Source organism: Ochotona princeps, chromosome 1 (assembly GCF_030435755.1).
Source record: "Ochotona princeps isolate mOchPri1 chromosome 1, mOchPri1.hap1, whole genome shotgun sequence".
Classification (NCBI taxonomy): domain Eukaryota; kingdom Metazoa; phylum Chordata; class Mammalia; order Lagomorpha; family Ochotonidae; genus Ochotona; species Ochotona princeps.
Window position 1 is genome coordinate 116,549,041 of NC_080832.1, and position 18,969 is coordinate 116,568,009.

Here is an 18,969-nt window from a genome sequence, read left to right on the forward strand (position 1 = left end):
AGCTCCAGGGGGCTGTGTGTATCACATCAGCTGCAGCTCCAGCAGGAAAGGAGAGCCTCGCTCAGTGACCAGGGCAACCGGCCAGAGCGTGAGGGTGGCCGTAGCTGGCTGAGACCCCCAACAGAGGGCTGCCGAGTACCAGGCCAGCACAGCTTTCTGCAGTGAACCAGACAAGACTTCCAGGGAGAGAAGTGGCAATCCAAGTGGTGTCCTGATCCTACTGAGGCAACACTGCGTGGGTGCCGAGGAGGCTTCCGAGTGGACAGGGAGGTGGCGGGGGGCTTCCAGCCTCACCAGCTTGCCAGCCTCTTAGCTCGCTGCCAGGACAGCAGGCTCACTCGCGCGGCCGGTTGACCATGACTTCACCCAGGGCCTCCAGCACCTCCCGCTTGTAGTCCTCGAAGTCCCCATCGATTTGGCTCACGCTCTGCTCCTCCACCACCCACAGCTGGCAGTTGGTTTCTGTGATGAGGCGGGCATCGTGGCTGACGACAATCACAGCTACAGAGAAAGAGTCGAGTTGGAACAGGAACAGAGAGAGAACCCAGCTGAAGGACGCCACAACTTGGTCCCTGAGGGGAGGCCAGGTCTTGGGGTGGGGGCGAACGCTCCAAGCCGACTTACCACCCTGGTACTCATTGATGGCCTCGCCCAGAGCATCAATAGACTCTATGTCCAGGTTATTGGTGGGCTCATCCTATGGAGAAGGAAGCACACGACTGAGCCCTGCCACTCGTGCTTGTAGCCGCTGCTACCTCTGTCCTCCCCCAAGGGCCCAGACTGCTCACCAAGATGAGGACGTCAGGTTCCCGACAGGCCAGCTCTGCAAACACCACCCGGGCCTTCTGCCCACCTGCAGCAAACAGGAGTCCGTCACACTTGCTGCCAGGCACCGAAGCCACCCTGCCTGCTGGGGTCTATGCAGCAGGTGTGGACGACATGAAGGTGTTAAGAGAAGAGCTCCCCTGTTTGGAAGGGCCCGGGGAGCTTCCTGCTGCATGGTAGGGCCCAGCGGATGTCTCTACAACCACCTGAATGCAGTTGCACCTTCCTCTGCAAGGACACCGACCACCCCGCTAAGAATTCTGTAATCTACTGAGGCATTGTTTGCCCCTGCGAGATGGTTTTTGCAACCAATGTGAGCTTGGGAGTTAATGTTGCTGATAATGTCTTGGTGAACGGGCCTTTAACATTGTATGCTGTCTCAATCGCTCTTACGGCCCTGGGGCTGGAAGAGCTCAAGAATGTACTAACATTGTAATACATGCTTTCAAACAAATTTAGGGTTAATTTAGGGTTTAGTGGGAATTTATGTTTGTAGTTTTTCTGTTTCTGATCTTTATCTTTTCCTCTCTGTGATATATTTTCTCCTCTAACTGATAAGTTGTAGAATGAGAATTGTAGGAGTGTACTGCTGATTAATGTGTTGTCTATTGAGGAATTCCTGGCTGCAACGTCAGAATGGATAATGCCCTGCCTTAAGGTGAAACAATTTGCAGAATTATCTTTGGAAGCACCACTTGTCCATTGTAGAGCTGAAACAAAAATGAGTAAACATGGCTCATTGCTAACTGCAATTCTTTTTGCCTTTATAACTCCTGCTTTACTTGCTTAGCTAACAAACTGTGTGAGCTTGCAGGCCTAATGGCCAACTAGTGCCAATGGCCCTAATTCCCATAAACCAAGGCCCCAGATTTATTAACCCACAGGTAATTAAAGATCGGGGTCTGGCTGTCACAGGTGGCGCCGAGGTTAGAGCCCAGACCTGAGGAGAGCAGGCAGCTGCTGGCAAGCCGAGATAAGCAACGAATGCTTAATCCTTCCTCACTCACCTGTTGTAAATTGTGTCCCCCTTAAAGCTGTGTCAAACTGCCCCAAAGAAAACTTTGTAACTGTACTGCTCAGGGCCACACTCTGCAGTCAAGTGGATACAGCACCATGATGTGCCAGAGTTTGTGACTGCTTCTGTATAAATAAAGAGAACAGCTTCCTTGCATTGTCCATTACAATCCTAAAATTGTAGTGATGTTTCTTTTCTCTCTATGCCTATTTCACACACCCTTCTCGAGTTCCGAACTTGGCTGGAGCTGGCCTCCAGCACCTGCCCATGTGCCTGGGACCGTGATGAGACAACCTGCTCCACCCCCGGCCCTTTCCTGCCTCTAGATCGCATGTCATTCTGAGCAGTGAGGAGGAGGGCGGCCTCCCAGGACCCTAGCACGGTACCAGAGAGTTTGCAGATCTGGATGGTGTGGGCATGACTCTCCAGGCCAAAGCGACCCAGGCACTTGCGGGCGTCCTGGTAGGGCAGGTTGAAGCTGCGTTGCAGGTACTCTGTGGGAGTCTCCTCCATGTGCAACTGCTCTGCATACTGCTGGTTGAAGAAGCCAATTTTCTGCCACACAGAGGTGGGGAGACATGGTCAGTGAAGCGGATACTTCCCCTGCCATGTGTTTATCCATTAGAGCCCCCAAAGCCAACTTACCAGCCGATGGTTCTTTCTCATTTCCCCATTCGTCTGCAAGGACAACGCAAATGGTCAGAGAAGGAATGGGGGCCACTGCTCCAAATCGCAACTTCTCAGAAGGGGAAACAAACACAAGAGCTGGGCCAGGAACACATGAGAAAGAGAACAGGGACCTGCTCCCTAACGCAGCCATACTCGGGCAACTAGCAGAGCAGGGCAGCATAGCTCAGGAGCAGCACTCGGGAAGGGTTCTACCTCAAGGCCAGTTAAGGTTTTAATGTGGGGGGCGGGGAGTGCCTAACCACACCTTTATAAAGACCTACTCTCAGTGGGTATCAGAAAAGGCCCTCTCAACACCCTGCTGAAGAAGGAGAAATGGATTTAGCCTCTCTACAGGACCACATGGCAATGCAGTACAAGCCCTAAAAGCAACTCCAAAAGTTTTACATCAAGTTAAGCTACGGTAGGGACCAGTGTCCTGGCGCAGCAAGTTAAATGTCCCAGCTGCTGTGTTTCCAACCCAGTTTCCTGCAAATGTACTTGGGAAAATAGTGGATGATGGCCCAAATACTTGGGTCCCTGTCATTCACCAGAGACCAAGATGAATTAAGTTCCTAATTCCTGACTTTGAACTGGCCCCAACCCAGCAGTTTTGACCATTTAGGGAATGAACCAGCAATTACAAGATCTGTCTTCCTATGTCACTATACAGTTCAAGTAAGTAAGTAAACAATAATAATAATAATAATAATAATAAGTTATTGTAGATCATATAAGGTGAAAGCAAGCATATGATTATTAGCAATGAAAATTATATTGTCTAGACCTGGAAAAGTCTGGCTATAAAACAATTCAGATGACAACTCATTCTCTCTGAAAATGCATCATAAGAAAAAGAATGATCCACTAAACATACTTATTGGCTCCTCTAGATTGTTCTTTTGGCTTACGCAATCTCTAATCATTCTACAGTGCACATGCACTTTTGTAAAACGAAAACATGGTGGCTGGAGTTGTGTAGGGGAAGTCTGGTGTAGTGGTTAAACCACTGCACCCCACATCGAGTGCCTCGTTCGACCCCTGCCTCTTCTGCTATCAATTCAGCTTCTAATGTGCATCCTGGGAGGCGGGTGACTCCTGCCGCCTATAGGGGCCACACTGGTGTAGGTCCAGGCTCCTGGATACCAACTGGCTCTGCCCAGCTGCTCTAGGCATTTGGGGATGAACCAGTGGATACAAGATCTCTCTGCATTTCAAATACATTATTTACAATGAGAAAAAAAGGTGTGGCACCCATGCTAGCACCATCCACTCTTCCCTAGGCAGAACCACAGCTCCTCTCGGGGAAATCTGACAATCTGGATTTGAGCCTGTGCTGTGCGGGCAGATGTCCAGCTGTGTCCTCCCCCAGCGTCCCGCCCGGGCGCCCTGACTCACCGGCGTCAGCTTGCCAGTCAGCAGCAGGAGCAGTGTGCTCTTCCCCACGCCATTAGGGCCCACGATGCAGACTGCAAGACAGGGAGTCAGGCACAGGGCCCAGCACCCGCACTGCGGGCTCCTTCCCACACCCCAAGCTACCCATCCACTCACTCCTGGAGTCCATGTCGATGCCAAAATCCAGGTTCTTAAATAGTGGCTTCTGTCCCTCATAGCCAAATGTCACACCTGCAAACCAAGGAAAGTAGCTACTCAGTTACCTGCAGGGTGCTGGTCTGGCAGGTGAAGCAGGGGCACTCGCAGGGCTCCTGGGTGCTCACCATGCAGCCCCAGCACAGGCGGGCTGAGGGGTGGGGGGTTTGGGAACGTGAAGCGCACAGTGTACTCCCTGGGGCGCTTCAGGAGCTCGGGGGCATCTTGCGACTCCTCGTCCTGGTTTTTCCGTCGGCACTTCTGCTGCTTTCGAGTCAGGGCTTCTTTAGTTTGCTTTTCCTGCAGAGGAAGGAGGAAGGGGCACATCTGCACACTGGCCGGCAAAGGTCACACACAGCTCGGCCCTGAGGCGCCCCCGGTGGGTGCACACCGCCTGCTTGGTGGACTTGCCGCCCGCCTTCAGCTCCTTCAGCTTCTTCTCCTGCTTCTCATACTGCTTCAGCAGCTCCTTCTGCTTCTGCTGGTACATCTTCTTAAAGGTCACTGAACAGAAAAGGGACACAGTGTCAGCAGTCACCTGTTCCCCCACACAAGCAGGAGCAGGGACTGGTGAGGAGGGACAGGGCACCAGTACCCACACTCTGCAGATTCCTCACAGCACGTCCCTGCTCTGGGTCCCACTTTCCAAGCCTCTCCCTGGGGCTCGTTCTTCCCTCACCAACAAGTCTACTCACTGTAGTTGCCCCTGTAGTAATGGAGCCGCTGGGCATCTAGATGGATGATGTCGGTGCACACGTCATCCAGGAAGCCCTGGTCGTGGGAGACAATCAGCAGTGTCTTCCGCCAGCCCTGGAGGTAGCTGTTTTAAAGAATGTGGAAAGGTCAGGGAAACAGAGAGATGCAGGGGCAAGCAGAGAGGAGGAGGGCTGGCTGGCAGAGCTGAGTCGTCAGCACAGTCAGGGAGGGAGAGATGGGGTGTGCACAGGGCGCCAGGGACAACATACTTATTGAGCCAGATGACAGCGTTGAGGTCCAGGTGGTTAGTGGGCTCGTCCAACATCAGCAGCGTGGGCTCCATGAATAGTGCCCTAGGGCAAGGATGAGGTAGCAGAGCACAGGATCAAGGTCAACGGGGAGGCAGATCCTCACGAGGTAGAGCCTGAGAACTTGAACACCCCCTCCCCAGCTCACTCCAGAAGACACCGGGGAGAACACTCCCTTCGGGGTAGGGCGAGAATGGAGAAAAACCCAGTTCTTATAAGGTAGACAGTGAAAGGTGGCAACATGACCTTGAACTGGCCTTGGGAAGGTGTGAAGGGAAAGGACCCTGGTGGTCTGTGGCTGAATGACGGCTATGGGCGTGGCAGGGCAGGGAAGGGGTCCCTACCTGGCCAGGGAGACACGCATACGCCAACCCCCTGAGAACTTCTGGGTGGGCCGGTTCTGCATTTCAGGGTCAAAGCCCAGACCAGCTAGAATCCGCCGTGCTTTGGCCTCTGCAGCTGCTGCCCCAGTAGCCCGCAATTCCTCATACACCTGCAGGAGCAGGAAATGGGGCACGTCTGAGGGCCAGGGACACCCGCGGCTCACGCCTGGGTCCCCGCACCGCCTCCTCTACCTTCTCCAGCATCTCGGCGGCCGTGTCATCCCCTTGCTCCAGCCGCCCTTGTAGCCGGCGCTCCTCTTCCAGCAGCTTCAGCCGCTTGGTGTCAGCTCGAAGGACAGCCTGCACGGCTGGGGTCTCATCTGCCACCACCTCTGCAGGGCAGGGGGGCCGGCAGGTCACCCCATGGGCCTGGGGATGTAGGCTTTCCTCCCTTCAGTTCTGTTCTGGTTGGTCTCATCCTGCCCAGCTCTCTGCACTTATTCCAAATAAAATAGTCTCAAGTCTCTCATTGACTCAACCCTCCCGTCATTTTTACAAAATATTTTATTTCCTTGAAAGGCAAAGTTACAGAGAGGGGGAGAGACAGAGACTTCCATCTACTGGTTGTCTCCCAAAATGGCTGCAACGGTTGGGCCTGTGCCAGGCCTAAGCCAGGAACCTGAGTGTCTTCCGAGTCCCCACGTGGGCACAGGGGCCCAAGCAGTTGGAGCATTCTTTGTTGCTTTACCAGGCAAGTTAACGGGGAGCTGGATGAGAAGCGGACCCAGCTGAATCAGCTGGAACCCAAACTGGTGCCTATACAGGACACAGGCACTGTAGGTGGCAGCTCATCTATTATGCCACAGTGCTGGCCCCTCCCCCACCTTTTTAAAAAGAAAATTTTAACTACTTTATTTGCAATGTGGGAAGTGGGGAGCGGGAGAGGTAGGCGAGTTGGGGACAGAGTGCTCCCATCCATGGGTTCTCTCCCCTACCAGACTCAGGCTGGGCACTGCAGCTGGGAATGGAAAATCAATCCACGTTTACGTGGTGGCAGGAACCCAATTACTTGAATCATCCCTGCTGCCTTCTGGGGTCTGCATTACCAGGAAGCTGAGGCCAAGAGCCAGGGGCAGATATTAAACCCAAATACTCTAATGTAGAATGCATTGTGTTCACTAACTGCTTGGTCAAACACCTGCCCCCAACCCACTTTTCCCCACCCCAGGCTTCCCTCACCTCCTCTGCCATTCCACTCCCACAGTTCCTGTGGTGCCTGGCTGGATCTTCTACTCAGCCATCCACCACACGCATGCCCACATGCATACCAGCCTTACCTTGCTCGCACAGCAACACGTCGATGTTGGGAGGGATGCTTAGGGCTCGGTTGGCGATGTGCTTGAGGAGGGTGGTCTTGCCCTTGCTGAAGAGTGACAGCTATTAGGACCTGGCACCACATAACCTTTCTTTTCCCTCCAGCCCCACCTCCTCCTCTCCTTACCCATTGGGGCCCACCAGCCCATAGCGCCGGCCGGCTACAATGTACAAGTCTGCATTGACAAACAGTTCCTTGCCATGGGCAGAGATGCTGAACTTCTCCAGCTGTGGGCATTACGGAGCGGGGACAGAGGGAGGGGGTGAGCCTGTAAGAATCCGTCCTGTGGGGCCGGGGCGGCAAGCCTCCCCAGCAGGAAAGCCTCTAGAACACCCATCCCAAGGTTGGCCCACCCTGCCCACTACGCCCAGCAGGGGTCCACCTCCAGACTTCACCTTGATGTCAGAGGCATTCTCTAACATGGCCTGTCGGGAGGACACCTCTGCCTGGGACACGGAGAAGTCATTTTCGGCAGCATTGGCTGCTTTCAGAGACGCCACCTGGCGCTCATACTCCAGCTGAGAGGGAAGGAAAACCACATTTCACTTGAGGCCATGAACGGCCAGCATCCCGTCACCAGGATACAGCCTGTGTCCCCGGGACTGATGGAGAGAAGGCTCTCCCTTTGCCCGCCTCACTCCAGCCGCCCCAAAGCCCCCATCGTGGTTCTGGCGTCTGAGCCCCACCTGCTTCTTGAGCTTCTTCTTTTCCTTTTTGCTCAGGTGAGCATAGGGATCGTCGGCTTTAGACTCTCCCTCTTCTTCCTCTTCCTCGCCTTCTTCCTCTGAATCCTGCAGAACCACAGGTGGGAATGAAAATCTAGAGACACTTTCCAAAACTCAAGATTTCACACTCCACCCCAGGCCAACAGCCAGCTCTCTCCGTTTCCACCCAGTCTGGGGAGGTTGACCTTGGGATCTTCCTCTCACACGCAGCCCTCCATCAACCTCTGCCACATGAATGACACCATGAGTGGCGCCAGGACACACACATGCAAAGTCTCCGTGCGGAATGACAGGTGCACCCGGAGATGACAAGACTCAGGCTGCCGGGAAGGAGTTCCCTCCGTGCCTAGTGAGCTCCCATGGCTGACAGGCTAACAAGGAAGGATCAGGTAGCCCTAACAACAGCTACTGGGGAGCCAGGCAGGGTCACAGATGAGAATGCAGGAGGACCAGGCGCCCTGGAGAGCACAGGCCTCCCTTTTATCCGGGAGAAGAGACCAGCTTCTGCCAAGGGTGTGCCAAGATGAAATTAAGGTCACAGAGCCAATGAATGCAGAGCCGGAACCTGGACTGCTGGAGAATAACCCCGGAGCCCTCTCTTCTCTGGAGTAGGGAATGCAAACCAGTCCCTTGTCCAAATTGGACTTGATGCCTTTTTTTGTATGGCTCTGAGCTAAAAATGGTTTCCTATTTTAGAAGAGCTGTTTAAAAAGAAAAAAGACACACAGCATGGATTGCATGGGGACTGCAAAGCCAAGGCTATTACTCCAAAGTCCTAAAATGGAAGTTCACTGGGCAGCAAGGTCAGCAGCTGCCTGGGAGGCTTGCATCTCCTGCAGAGTGCCTGGGATCGCGTCCTGCTTCTGGTGCAGCTTCCAGCTAACACACCTGGCAGGCAGCAGAGAATGGGAAATATCTGTGGGATACCTGGCCGGAGGTCCTGGGTTTGGCCTGGCTCAGTGCTGGCTACTGCAAACATATGGCAAGTGAATCAGTAAACAGATGCTTGCTCGACCTGTCCCTCTGCTTTTCAAATAAATAATAACTCTTCAAAAAAAAATGTTTGGGCCCGGCAGCGTGGCCTAGTGGCTAAAAGTCCTCGCCTTGAAAGCCCTGGGATCCCATATGGGTGCCGGTTCTAATCCTGGTAGCTCCACTTCCCATCCAGCTCCCTGCTTGTGGCCTGGGAAAGCAGTTGAGGATGGCCCAATGCATTGGGACCCTGCACCCGCGTGGGACACCCGCAAGAGGTTCCTGGTTCCCGGCTTCGGATCGGCACGCACCGGCCGTTGCGGCTCACTTGGGGAGTGAATCATCAGACGGAAGATCTTCCTCTCTGTCTCTCCTCCTCTCTATATATCTGACTTTGTAATAAACTGAATAAATCTTTAAAAAAAAAAATAAATTAAAAAAAAATGTTTGCCAACTCCTCATTACTGCACAGCAACAACATCCCGGGACGCGACTCAAGTAGAGGCCACAGAGGCAGAGACCCCTCCTCCCCAGCATCCCACACACCTGCTCCTTCTTCTTGGCCCTCTCCTTCCCTTGCTTGGGAGGCTCCTTTTCTTTTGTTACTTCTTTTTCTTCTTCTTCCTCTTCCTCTCCATTTTCCAGAGCAGCAAATTTATTTTGAGGCTAAGAGGGAAAACACAGTTCTCACAAAACGCTCTACTTGCTGCGCCCTGGTGCCACATGCCACGTGCCAGTTACTCTCACCTTTGCTTTCCCTTTCGATTTTTCTTCCTTTCTTCTTTTACCCTTGAGCCCAGGCTGCTGCTCCTCAGACACAGCCTGGTGGAGACACACACACAAAACTTTACTGCTTAAGAAAAGCTCCATGGGGGTGATGGCATGGCAGGCTAATTTTCCATCTGCACAGCCACCATCCCACATGACAGCCAGTTCGATTCCTGGCTGTTCCACTTCTGATCCACCTCCTTGCTAATGGCCTGGAAAAGGGGAAGAGGATGGCTTAAGTCTTTGGGCCCTTACACCCATGTGGGAGACACTGAAGAAGCGTCTGGCTCCTGGCTTCAGACAAACCAACTCTAGCCATTGCAACCACCTGGAAGTGAACCAGTGGATGAAAGAGCTGATTCCCCCCTTCCCCAAAGAAAAAGAAAGAGTTGACTCCTCTTCTAACTCTCCCAAGTAAAAAGTAAATAAATCTTAAAAAAACCAAAACCAAAAAACCAACATTCCAGGGGTTGTGGTATAGCAAGCTAATCCTCTGCCTGCAAGCATTAGCATCCTGTAAGGACACAGGTTTGTGTCTCAGCTGCTCTACATTTTCAAAAAAAGTTTTATTTATTTTTACTGGAAAGTCAGATTTACAAAGAGAAGGACAGACAGAGAAGCAGGTCTTCTACTGCTGATTCATTCCCCAAGTAGCCACAACAGCTTGTGCTGCGCAGATCTGAAGCCAGGAGCCAGGAGCTTCTTCTGGGGCTCACATGCAGGTTCAGGGTTCCAGGGCCTTGGGCCGTCCTCTACTGTTTTCCCAGGCCACAACAGGGAGCTGGAAGGGAAGTGCAGCAGCTGGGACATGAACCGGTACCTATATGGGATCCCCATATGTGCAAGGCAAGGACTTTTGCCAGTAGGCTACTGTGCTGGGCCCGCAGCACTACTTCTTATGGCCTGGGAAAGCAGTGGAGGACCCAAGTTCTTGGGCTCTGCATCCATGTGGGAGACCAGAAGGAAGCTCCTGGCTCCTGGCTTCAGATCAACTCAGCTCTGGCTGCTATGGCTGTCTGGGGAATGAACCAGCAGATGAAAGATCTCTCTGTAAAATCTCTGGATAAGTCCCTGGCTCCTGGCTGTTGCAGTGATATAGCCACTCAGCAACGAACCAGTGGGTGGAAGGTCTGTCCCTTCTTCCCTGTTGCTCCGCCTTTCAAATAAACAAATTGAAGAGGAACAAGTAACAAGTATCTGGGGAGTCTACTGTGTTCAGAATGACGAATACCGAGTGCTGCTGCCACCCTCCCAGCTTCTGGGGAGCACTAGGGAATACTGACAGTGGTAAGGGACAGTTGAGGCAGCCTGTGACAGGGTAGGACAGTGCCTCCTGAGATGTGCGGGGCAGGATGAGGTGTCAAGGGAAGGGGAAGCAGCAGCAGCATGAAGACAAGACTGCAATACGAACGTGCCGATGAGCTGAACGCTCATTTAACAGTGACCCACGGTGGTGTTCCAAGTGGAAGGGCAAGGATCTGAGGACAATTATCTCAGATTCTGAGTTTAAAGCAACAGAACAGGAATGAGGACAAAGGCCTATGAAAGCACTTGGTGTGACCCTGCCAAGGAAACTGCAGGCAAGACTCAAAATTCACCAAGCACACAGAAGGCTGATGTTTAAGCTGATACTTTTATAAGGCCTGTGGATGATGCTACCAATAACCAACTGGTCCTTAGCAGAAAAAAGGGTCCCTATTGCTGCAAGAGAACCACTGCAGGTATCTGAGTGACGACGGGAGCATTCTGAAAAGATGACTAAGACAGCTCAAGCCAAACAGACTGAGAAGAGCTAATGTGAAAGCTGTAAATGCATCCAACATGACCAGCTGGTGCTAACCAGGGAGGGGGTCACGGCCCGGCTCACATCCCTCACCTTGTTGATCTGATTCTTCTCTGGCTTGGCAGGCTTGGAAGGGCGTTTTTCTTCCTCCTGCTCATCCTCACTCTGATCCTGAATCAGGGCAGCAAAAACATTTCCACCCTGGGGAACAACAGGGCCACAGTCAGTGGGGAGGCATGGTCGCGTACGGGGGCTCTGCTCACCGCACTGATGACTCACCTTGGCCTTCTTCCCACCTCGGGGCACCGGGGCTGGAACTGAAATGACAAGGGGACACAGAATCATGACATGTGTTGCCTCCATCGACTCCCACTCCAAGCCAGGGCCTGAGGCACACTCCTGTGCCTGCTGGTCACCTACCCTCATCCTCCTCGTCACTGGCTGGCACCGAGAGCTTCTTGAGACGCTCCAGGATCTCCTTCTCCTCTCCATCGTCATCCACATCCTTCTTCCGCCGGCCTTTTCGGGTGTCTCGCTTCTTTTTCTGCTGCTGATGTAAGACAGAGTGAAAGAACTGAGCCCACCTGCTGCTGCAGGTCTGATCCGCAGAGAACCAGTGTGGCCTGCGGAAGGGTTGCTGGACCCAGGGCTGGGGGCGCCAAGTCACATGTACCTGCTGCTGCTGCTGCTGCTGCTGCTGCTGCTGTTGCTGCTCCTTCTCCCTCTCCTTGAGCACTTTCTCCTCTTCCCCAGCCTGTTTATCCTCTACTGCCAGTTCTTCAAAGAACTACAAAGGTTTGAGAAGGGGGTAAACCTGGCTCCAGGGTCAACCAAGCCCTCTCCGCTGCTCACAAGCCTCTCATTCTATCTCCTCTCTGGACAAGAGCTTTGCTGCCTCCCGTAGACCCCACCTCCCACAGCTGTCTGTGTCAAGTGGACACAGCCACCCTCATTGCTCAAGCTCATTTTTATTTTCTCACCGTCTTTTTCGTCTTCTTGTCCTTCTTTCCTTTCTTCACCACTTTCTCTGGAAGGTTAAGCAGATCTTATAAATGTTCATCAACAAATTCCAATGCAGCCCCATCTCTCCTACAGAGCTCCTAGTGTTCCTCACACTATTCCTCCAGTCCCTAGACATCAATCCCTAGGCATTCTCGCTGTCCTGCAACTCCTGCAGAAATCGTCTCCCCTCGCTCCATTCATTCACCCAGTACTCACACCCTGGGTTAGCGTGGGGGGAATACAGCAGCAAACACCGTGCTTTCCCCATGTAGTTCGCAGGCTTTGGAAGAATTTCCAAACAAGACAGTAACAAAAGGGCAGGTAAAGGCAACCTGCTGGAGACACCGATGTTATCTCTGGCACTGGCCTCCCTGTGCAAACGACACCCTAACATCCAAAGGATGAGAAGTTCTGGGTACATAGCAGGGTTCCAGGGCGGTGCACAGGTGAGGCACAAAAGCAAATCTGCTGAGCCACAGGGGAAGTGTGAGCGTGGCTGAAGCTCAATGATGGAAACAGATAAGAGGGCCAGGTAGACTGGAGGAAGGGCCTTCCTGGCTAACAAGCACTTTCACACCCTGAGTCTCATTCTGACTTCAGAATACAGAAAGGAGGGGAAGGGCAAAGTAGAGCAGGAAATCCGCTGGAGCCAAGGGAGGCTGCCAACAGCAGCTTAGCCTAGAGTGATGACAAGCTGAGCGCCTGGAGGAAGACCCACAGGGTGAGATGGCAAACAAATAAGCCTGCACATTGCACATTCAAAGATACTTCCTGAGGTTTCCAGTTAGCAAGCTAGGGGCACCATTTATTAACTTATGAAATAGCACAAGAAAAGGTCCCTCCTCATCTACCTACGGGGGAAAGGGTAGGAAGAAGACATTATAGATTTGGTTTGGGATATGTTGCAAGCCACATGGCACTGTCCAGTAAGTAAATGAACTACTGGGTCTCTACCTACTCACATTTTCTTTTTAAATTAAAGATTTATTTTTATTCGAAAGGCAGATTAGATTTACAGAGAGGAAAGACAGAAAGCTCTTCCATCCACTAGTTCACTCTCCAAATGGACTCAACAGCTGGAGCAGAACTGATTCAGAGCCAGCAGCTTTCTCCAGATCTCTCATGGGGGTTCAGGGTCCCAGGCTTTGGGCCATCCTCTACTGCTTTCCCAGGCCAAAAGCAGGGGGCTGGATGGGAAGTGGGGCAGCTGGGACATGAATCGGTGCTCATTTAGAATCCCAGAGCTTGCGAGGGGAGGATTGGTCACATCATCGCACTGAGTCTCACCATTCCTGATCAGCGCCCCAGGATGTTCAAGGCCTAGCAAACTGCATGGTATTTGCCTAAAACGAGGCACGTTCTCCTATGTACCTGAAGTCTCCTTTGGAGTATCTAAAGTACTAATACAATGTGTTAGTAACTGCCACATTGTGTTTTTTAGGGACTAACTGCAACAAAAAGTGCACACAAGCACTACACATAGGATTTTTTCCCATAAATATTTTCAATCAATGGTTGGTTGAATCTACAAATGTGTAATGCACAGTCACTAGAGACCAGCTGTATTCTGGTGTGGCAGTCTTTCATCCTAGACAGTGACCTGGGAGGTTATTTCTCTTATGCTCCAAGCAGGAAGTCAATCAAAGTTCCCTGACCAGACAGATTCCAGCTCCTTCCCCACGTCTGCCCTTGTCTTCCTAAAGGCAGGACTGTGTCTAACCTGCTCCCCCTCTTCCACATTCAAACCAGAAGCAGCCAAGTAGCCTCATGACTCCTCACACCCAGGTCTATTCAATACCGCCTCCCTATCAAACCATGACACTCATTCATTGTTTTTCTTAATCATTTTTTATTAATTATTTTGCATTATGTGACAGTTTCATAGGCTCTGGGATTCCCCTCCACCCCTCCCCATGCCCCTCCCCCACGGTGGACCCCCCCACCCCGTTGCAGCATTACAGTTCAAATTCAATCAAGATTCTTCCCTTGCAAACAGATGCCAAGCACACAGACCAGCTGCTCATTGTCCAGATGGATCACTCATCCATTGTTGTTCAATTTTAGCCAAAGGCTTTCCTGGAAGCATTTGCTTCTGAAAGTAACTGGTGGCTTCCACCTCTTTGCTTCAAGAAGCCTAAATATTCTGAGATCGGAATCCAACATAGCTTATTCAGCATAGCTTTACTGAGCAGTTACTTTGCCCCAAACCTGGAGATACCGAAAAGTGAGCCCTGTAACTTAGGGCTTCACAGATCATCAGGGCCTCAGCCTTCCTCTCCTGCTTCCTGTTCTGACTGCTTCAGGCCAGGAACTGTACCCTCCACACACTGGTTTCAGGAATTCAGTCATCAAGGCATCATAACAGCCTCCCAGAACCCACATTAGCAGGGAGCAGGAATCGGGCCAGAGCTGGGCATCTGCCCCAGGCGCACCAAGGTGCGGTACAGGTACCCTAACCACTAGACCAAGGCTAGTCTATCATTCCTTCTAAACACCCTGCATATGATCTGAGTATCATCCCCTAATGAAAATTACTTTTGTCAACATTGTAACTGACCTGTTAGGTGGTCAACCCCAAAAGCTTAAAATAAATATTTATCCACTTATTATTTGAAAAAGCAGAATTATAAAGAAGAAGAGAGAGATGAAGGAGACGAGAGATATCTTGGTTCCCCTGGCACACTGCCCAAGTGGCCCCAAGGACTGGGACTGGATGGATCTCCAGCCAGGAGCGTGCAACTCCATCTGCGCCACTCATGTGGGTGGCAGGGACCAAAGCACGTAGGCATCTGCCACCTCCTCAAGCACATGAGCAGGGAGCTAGACTGAAGTGGAGCAGCCAGAATTTGAGCTGGCGCCTGTAAGGGATGCTGGAATCGCAGGTGGTGCATTGACCAGCCATGCCACAACTCTGGCCCACACTCCTGCTGCTTAACTTCGGGCTCCTGCTTGCTCCTGGTTTCCCTGGCTGTTCACCTTTCTCAGTCTGACCACCTCAGCCTTTCTCCCTTCCTTTCTTTCATTAATTAGCAAGATTCTTCACTGTTCCTGCCACCCATACTGGTGTCTTCTTGTCCTGCCATCGGCACGCACTTAGTCAAGGACTCTTCTCCACCTAATGCTCCAGCTCTGCTCATCTGTGTCTGCACTTCTGGCTTCTCTCTCAGTCACCAGTGAGTCTCTTTGCCAATTGTTCTTGGCAGTGTCCAACTTAGCACCCATAAGCGAACCTTATCTCTTCCCACCCTTCACCACCTAGTCCATCAGCACCCATCTGTATAACCCCTGGGTTGCTACAGCGTCAACCTCCACTCTTCTCCCTTCACGCCATCAACACCCGGTCTTGGCCCAGGCCATTTCTTTAGCAACTCTTCATTTCTGACTGCTTTGCTTTCTACCCCAGCCTTGCCTCACCTGGAGCTTCCCAGTGCTTCCCTGGGTTCACTTCTCCAATTCAAGGGCCACTCTCTCCTGCTCGGTGTTACCCAGTGCGGTTGCTAGTATCAAACCCCTTACAACAGCATACTAAAGCCTGCTCCCTCTCTCCTGCATGCCCTTCCAGCTCCATCATCCCAGCCGTCTAGCTCTAGTGGGAGGCAGCCGGTTCACCATGGGCGTTACCTCCACACAAACGTCCAGCAGGGAGCGTTCTTCGCTGGGCTGTTTCACACCAACCCCCCATGATGAACCCAGCTAGTCCCTACTGCTGGGAGTCACTGTTGGAATTGCCACCTTATCCATCTGCGGGGACGCTACACCCCACTCTGTCAATCAGTGTCTCCTCCACCAGACCTGTGTGCCCATGGGCAGAAGGTTTACCTTTTCTCTTTACTTCCCCAGTACCTCAGCACATACTTGGTATACCACAGGTGTCCAATAAATGCTTGTACAATTAGTCACTGTAGACCCACTGTGGTTATTTGTATCCACTGATGTCCCCCTAGGTTTTCCCTTCCCCTCCCAAAGCACATTACTAACACACAATGCAGAGTCTAACCCAGGCCCTCCTGGCTTCCTCCTGGCCCGGCCCCTGCAGTTTCCCCCATGTGGAGGGTGAACCCGAGGATGGAAGATTTCTGGCTCTGCCTTTCAAAGAAAATCTGAAACGTGTCCAGCAAGGCTCGCTGCTTTTTAGGTTAGTCTGAACCCATGTGCTAACACCCTAAACCCATATTATTCTTACAGTGGGACACACGGGGTGTCTCGGGGCTCTAGTGCGCACGGGGGCAAGCGGGGAGGTCGAGGCAGGGCGTCCGGACCCGCTGGGAGACCGCGCGATGGGACACGCGCCCGGGAGGGAGGAATGTCTCATTTCCCCCGCCTTCCACACGCTGCTCGGCTTCTCCCGCCCCGTTTCCCCGCAGCTCGCCGGCGACAACCCACAACCTCGCAGGTTGCCCCTGCCGGGAGCCCAGAACACACATGCGCAGTGAGCCCCGCAAGCGCCGGTGCCCCAGTCCTGACACACGCGGCTTCTCATCTCCCTGGAGGACTTAACTCCCGTCTTCTCCTCGCCCACCGGCCTCACCTGCGGGGCTCGTGCTCTCTCCGTCCCCGATCCACTCGGGTTCCGGCGGCTGCTGCTTGGGCCCCTTCGGCATCTCGGTGGCAGTTACGCTTACTCTCCGGCGGCGTACGACCTATTTCCGCTTCCGGCGGCATGAAGGGAGGCGGGCTCTGTGCGCCGGGGACACTGCCCCCGCTCCCGGCGGCCCCACGTGCGTGCGCACCGCCTCCAGGGGCGTGGCCTGAGCGGGTGAGGGCGTGGCTTGTCCCGGCGGGGCGGGGCGGAGCGCAGTCCACCTGCTGCCCTGGCGTTTATGACATAATGACATTCTGGTGAGCCTGACTTGATAGTGACTCTGTGACACAGTGGGACTAAGGAATATCACTTTACGACTAGCGTGAAAATGGTGAAATATATATATTATGTATTATATATTACATAACATATTATATAATATTTATCTAGTTTTAAGTGTCTGCTACTTCCTACAGACTCCTTAGGTCCGGTTAGGGGCAGAAGAGGCCAACTGAAGAAGCTGCTTTGTCAGTCAAGCGCAGTCTGTGGCGTAGAATCCTTCAGTATACAGCTGTAAATGAGGAACTCCAGTCGTGCAAGTAAGTGGAAATCATGGCACAGTGTAGCTTGGATTTACTATTTTCTCCTTTTTTAGGCGTTTTGCTAGTAATGTACTGAAATATAATGGACAATGGAGTGACAAGTGTCCAATTTGATAGGTTTTGACAGGCATACATCCCTTAAACCATTACTGCAATCAAGATTTGGGTCACTTCCATATCCACCAGTGAATAATAGGTGTGGGAGCTTGAGCAGCGCACTTCCCTTCTCTCCCTAAACCACTATAATCATGCTTTTGTGCTCACCAGGGCCTGAATTCACTCTTGCCAAGGTCAGCAGCTCAGGGGGGCCAGTTCTCCGAGCTCACCCTACCCACTGACCCAGCGGTGTCCAATTCAGTTGGTCACACCCACCTTTGATTTCCTAGGGGAAACTGTCCTCTTCCACCTGTCCCTTCCACCTCACCACCTGTTCTCTTTTCTCCTTTGCTGGCTTCACCTCCTGAGGTATACATGCTGAAATGAATGATTTTTTAAAAAAATGTCGACGTGTCTCAGGAATTAATCTTATTCTTATCACCCATGCCTCATAACTTTAGGTATTATCTACAACCAATGAACATTCCCAAATGTTGTTTTTGGCTCCAATTCATATCCTTAGCTTCTAGCTGACGAATCCTATTATTAGCTGAACATCTTCTCTGAGATCTCTAGTAAATATTAAATACCACTAATACATATGTGGAAAAAACATTTGCTCTTCAAGTCTGTGCCTCTTACAGGCTTCCTCGTGTCAAAAAACAAACAAAAAAAAACCCCACCACATTTCATCCAGTTTCTTAGGCCAAAACTGGAATCATTCTTTCTCCATTCCCAATTGCCTAACCAACTCAGCAACAACCATGGCTGCCTCCTTCATTCAACAAATATGATTGAGAAAGTACTGTTGCATAGTGTACTGTCACATGCAGCTCCAGCACCCACACCAGTATGCTGTCGCTCTGCTTCCCATCCGGCTTCCCTTGGGAAGGCAGTCCAAGTCCTGGGGTCCCTGCATCCCCACAGGAGAGAGGATAGCGTCTGTGATGTCTGGCTTTACTCTGATCCCAGAGCTGGCTTTTGTGGCCATTTGGACAGTGAACTAGCTTGTAGAAGTTCTCTTTCCAACTTTCTCTCCATTATTCTGCCTTTCAAATAAATGCTTTTTTAAAGATTTATTTATTTTTCTTACAAAGTCAGATATACAGAGAGGAAGATCTTCTGTCCGATGATTCACTCCCCAAGTGACCGCAACGGCTGGTGCTGCGCCGATCCGAAGCTGGGAACCAGGAACCTCTTCCAGGTCTCCTGCATGGGTGCAGGGTCCCAAGGTTTTTGGGCCGTCCTCGACTACTTTCCCAGGCCACAAGCAGGGAGCTGGATGAGAAGCGGGGCTGCCGGGATTAGAACCAGCGCCCATATGGGATCTCGGCGTGTTCAAGACGAGGACTTTAGCCACCAGGCCACGCCGCCAGGCCCAATATATGCATTTTTTAAATATGAATGCTGGTACCAGCCTTGTGGTATAGAGGGAAAAGCTGGTGCTGTCAGGTTACTTTATTTCCAATCCAGCTTGCTGCTGCTGTGCCTGAGTAAGCAGTGGAGGATGGCAAGAGCCCTGGCCTGCTTGCACTCTTGTGGGGATCTGGAAGGAGCTTCTGGCTCCTGCCTTTGCATTGGGCCAACTCTGGCTGTTGTAGCCATTTTGGGAGTGAACCAGCAAATAGAAGGTCTCTCTCTGTAATTCTGCTTTTCAAGTAAATAAATCTTAAAAAATAAGTCACTGATGGCACATACACT

General features: G+C 52.0%; 1 protein-coding gene across 9 annotated transcripts; it reads right to left on the reverse strand.

Moving 5' to 3' along the window:
- Positions 1-259: 259 nt before the first annotated feature.
- ABCF1 (ATP binding cassette subfamily F member 1) lies at positions 260-16,797 on the reverse strand. 9 transcript variants are annotated; one of them, XM_058666221.1, is made up of 25 exons: positions 16,577-16,797; positions 12,027-12,073; positions 11,723-11,833; positions 11,467-11,590; positions 11,326-11,363; positions 11,140-11,247; positions 9,243-9,317; positions 9,042-9,161; positions 7,485-7,589; positions 7,194-7,316; positions 6,925-7,025; positions 6,761-6,846; positions 5,676-5,815; positions 5,445-5,593; positions 5,062-5,145; positions 4,792-4,916; positions 4,488-4,600; positions 4,225-4,396; positions 4,058-4,132; positions 3,905-3,975; positions 2,486-2,518; positions 2,227-2,395; positions 789-853; positions 625-697; positions 260-501 (listed from the first exon to the last, which is right to left on the reverse strand). In XM_058666221.1, exons 1-25 carry the CDS (start codon positions 16,647-16,649, stop codon positions 335-337), a joined length of 2,547 nt encoding a protein of 848 aa, XP_058522204.1. In that variant the 5' UTR covers positions 16,650-16,797; the 3' UTR covers positions 260-334. The 9 variants fall into 9 exon arrangements, with proteins under 9 accessions (XP_058522204.1, XP_058522223.1, XP_058522217.1 ...); XM_058666240.1 differs by having other exon boundaries at positions 11,467-11,581; positions 11,720-11,833; XM_058666234.1 differs by having other exon boundaries at positions 11,467-11,584; positions 11,720-11,833.
- Between the last annotated feature and the right edge of the window lie 2,172 nt (positions 16,798-18,969).

Coding starts and splice junctions, on each gene's coding strand:
- ABCF1 (XM_058666191.1), bottom strand. CDS start 16,649: ATGCCGAAGGGGCCCAAGCAGCAGCCGCCGGAACCCGAGTGGATCGGG. Junction 11,834..12,026: donor ACAAGAAGACGAAAAAGACG/GTGAGAAAATAA, acceptor AAACCTTTGTAG/TTCTTTGAAGAACTGGCAGT. Junction 9,162..9,242: donor AATCGAAAGGGAAAGCAAAG/GTGAGAGTAACT, acceptor TTTCCCTCTTAG/CCTCAAAATAAATTTGCTGC.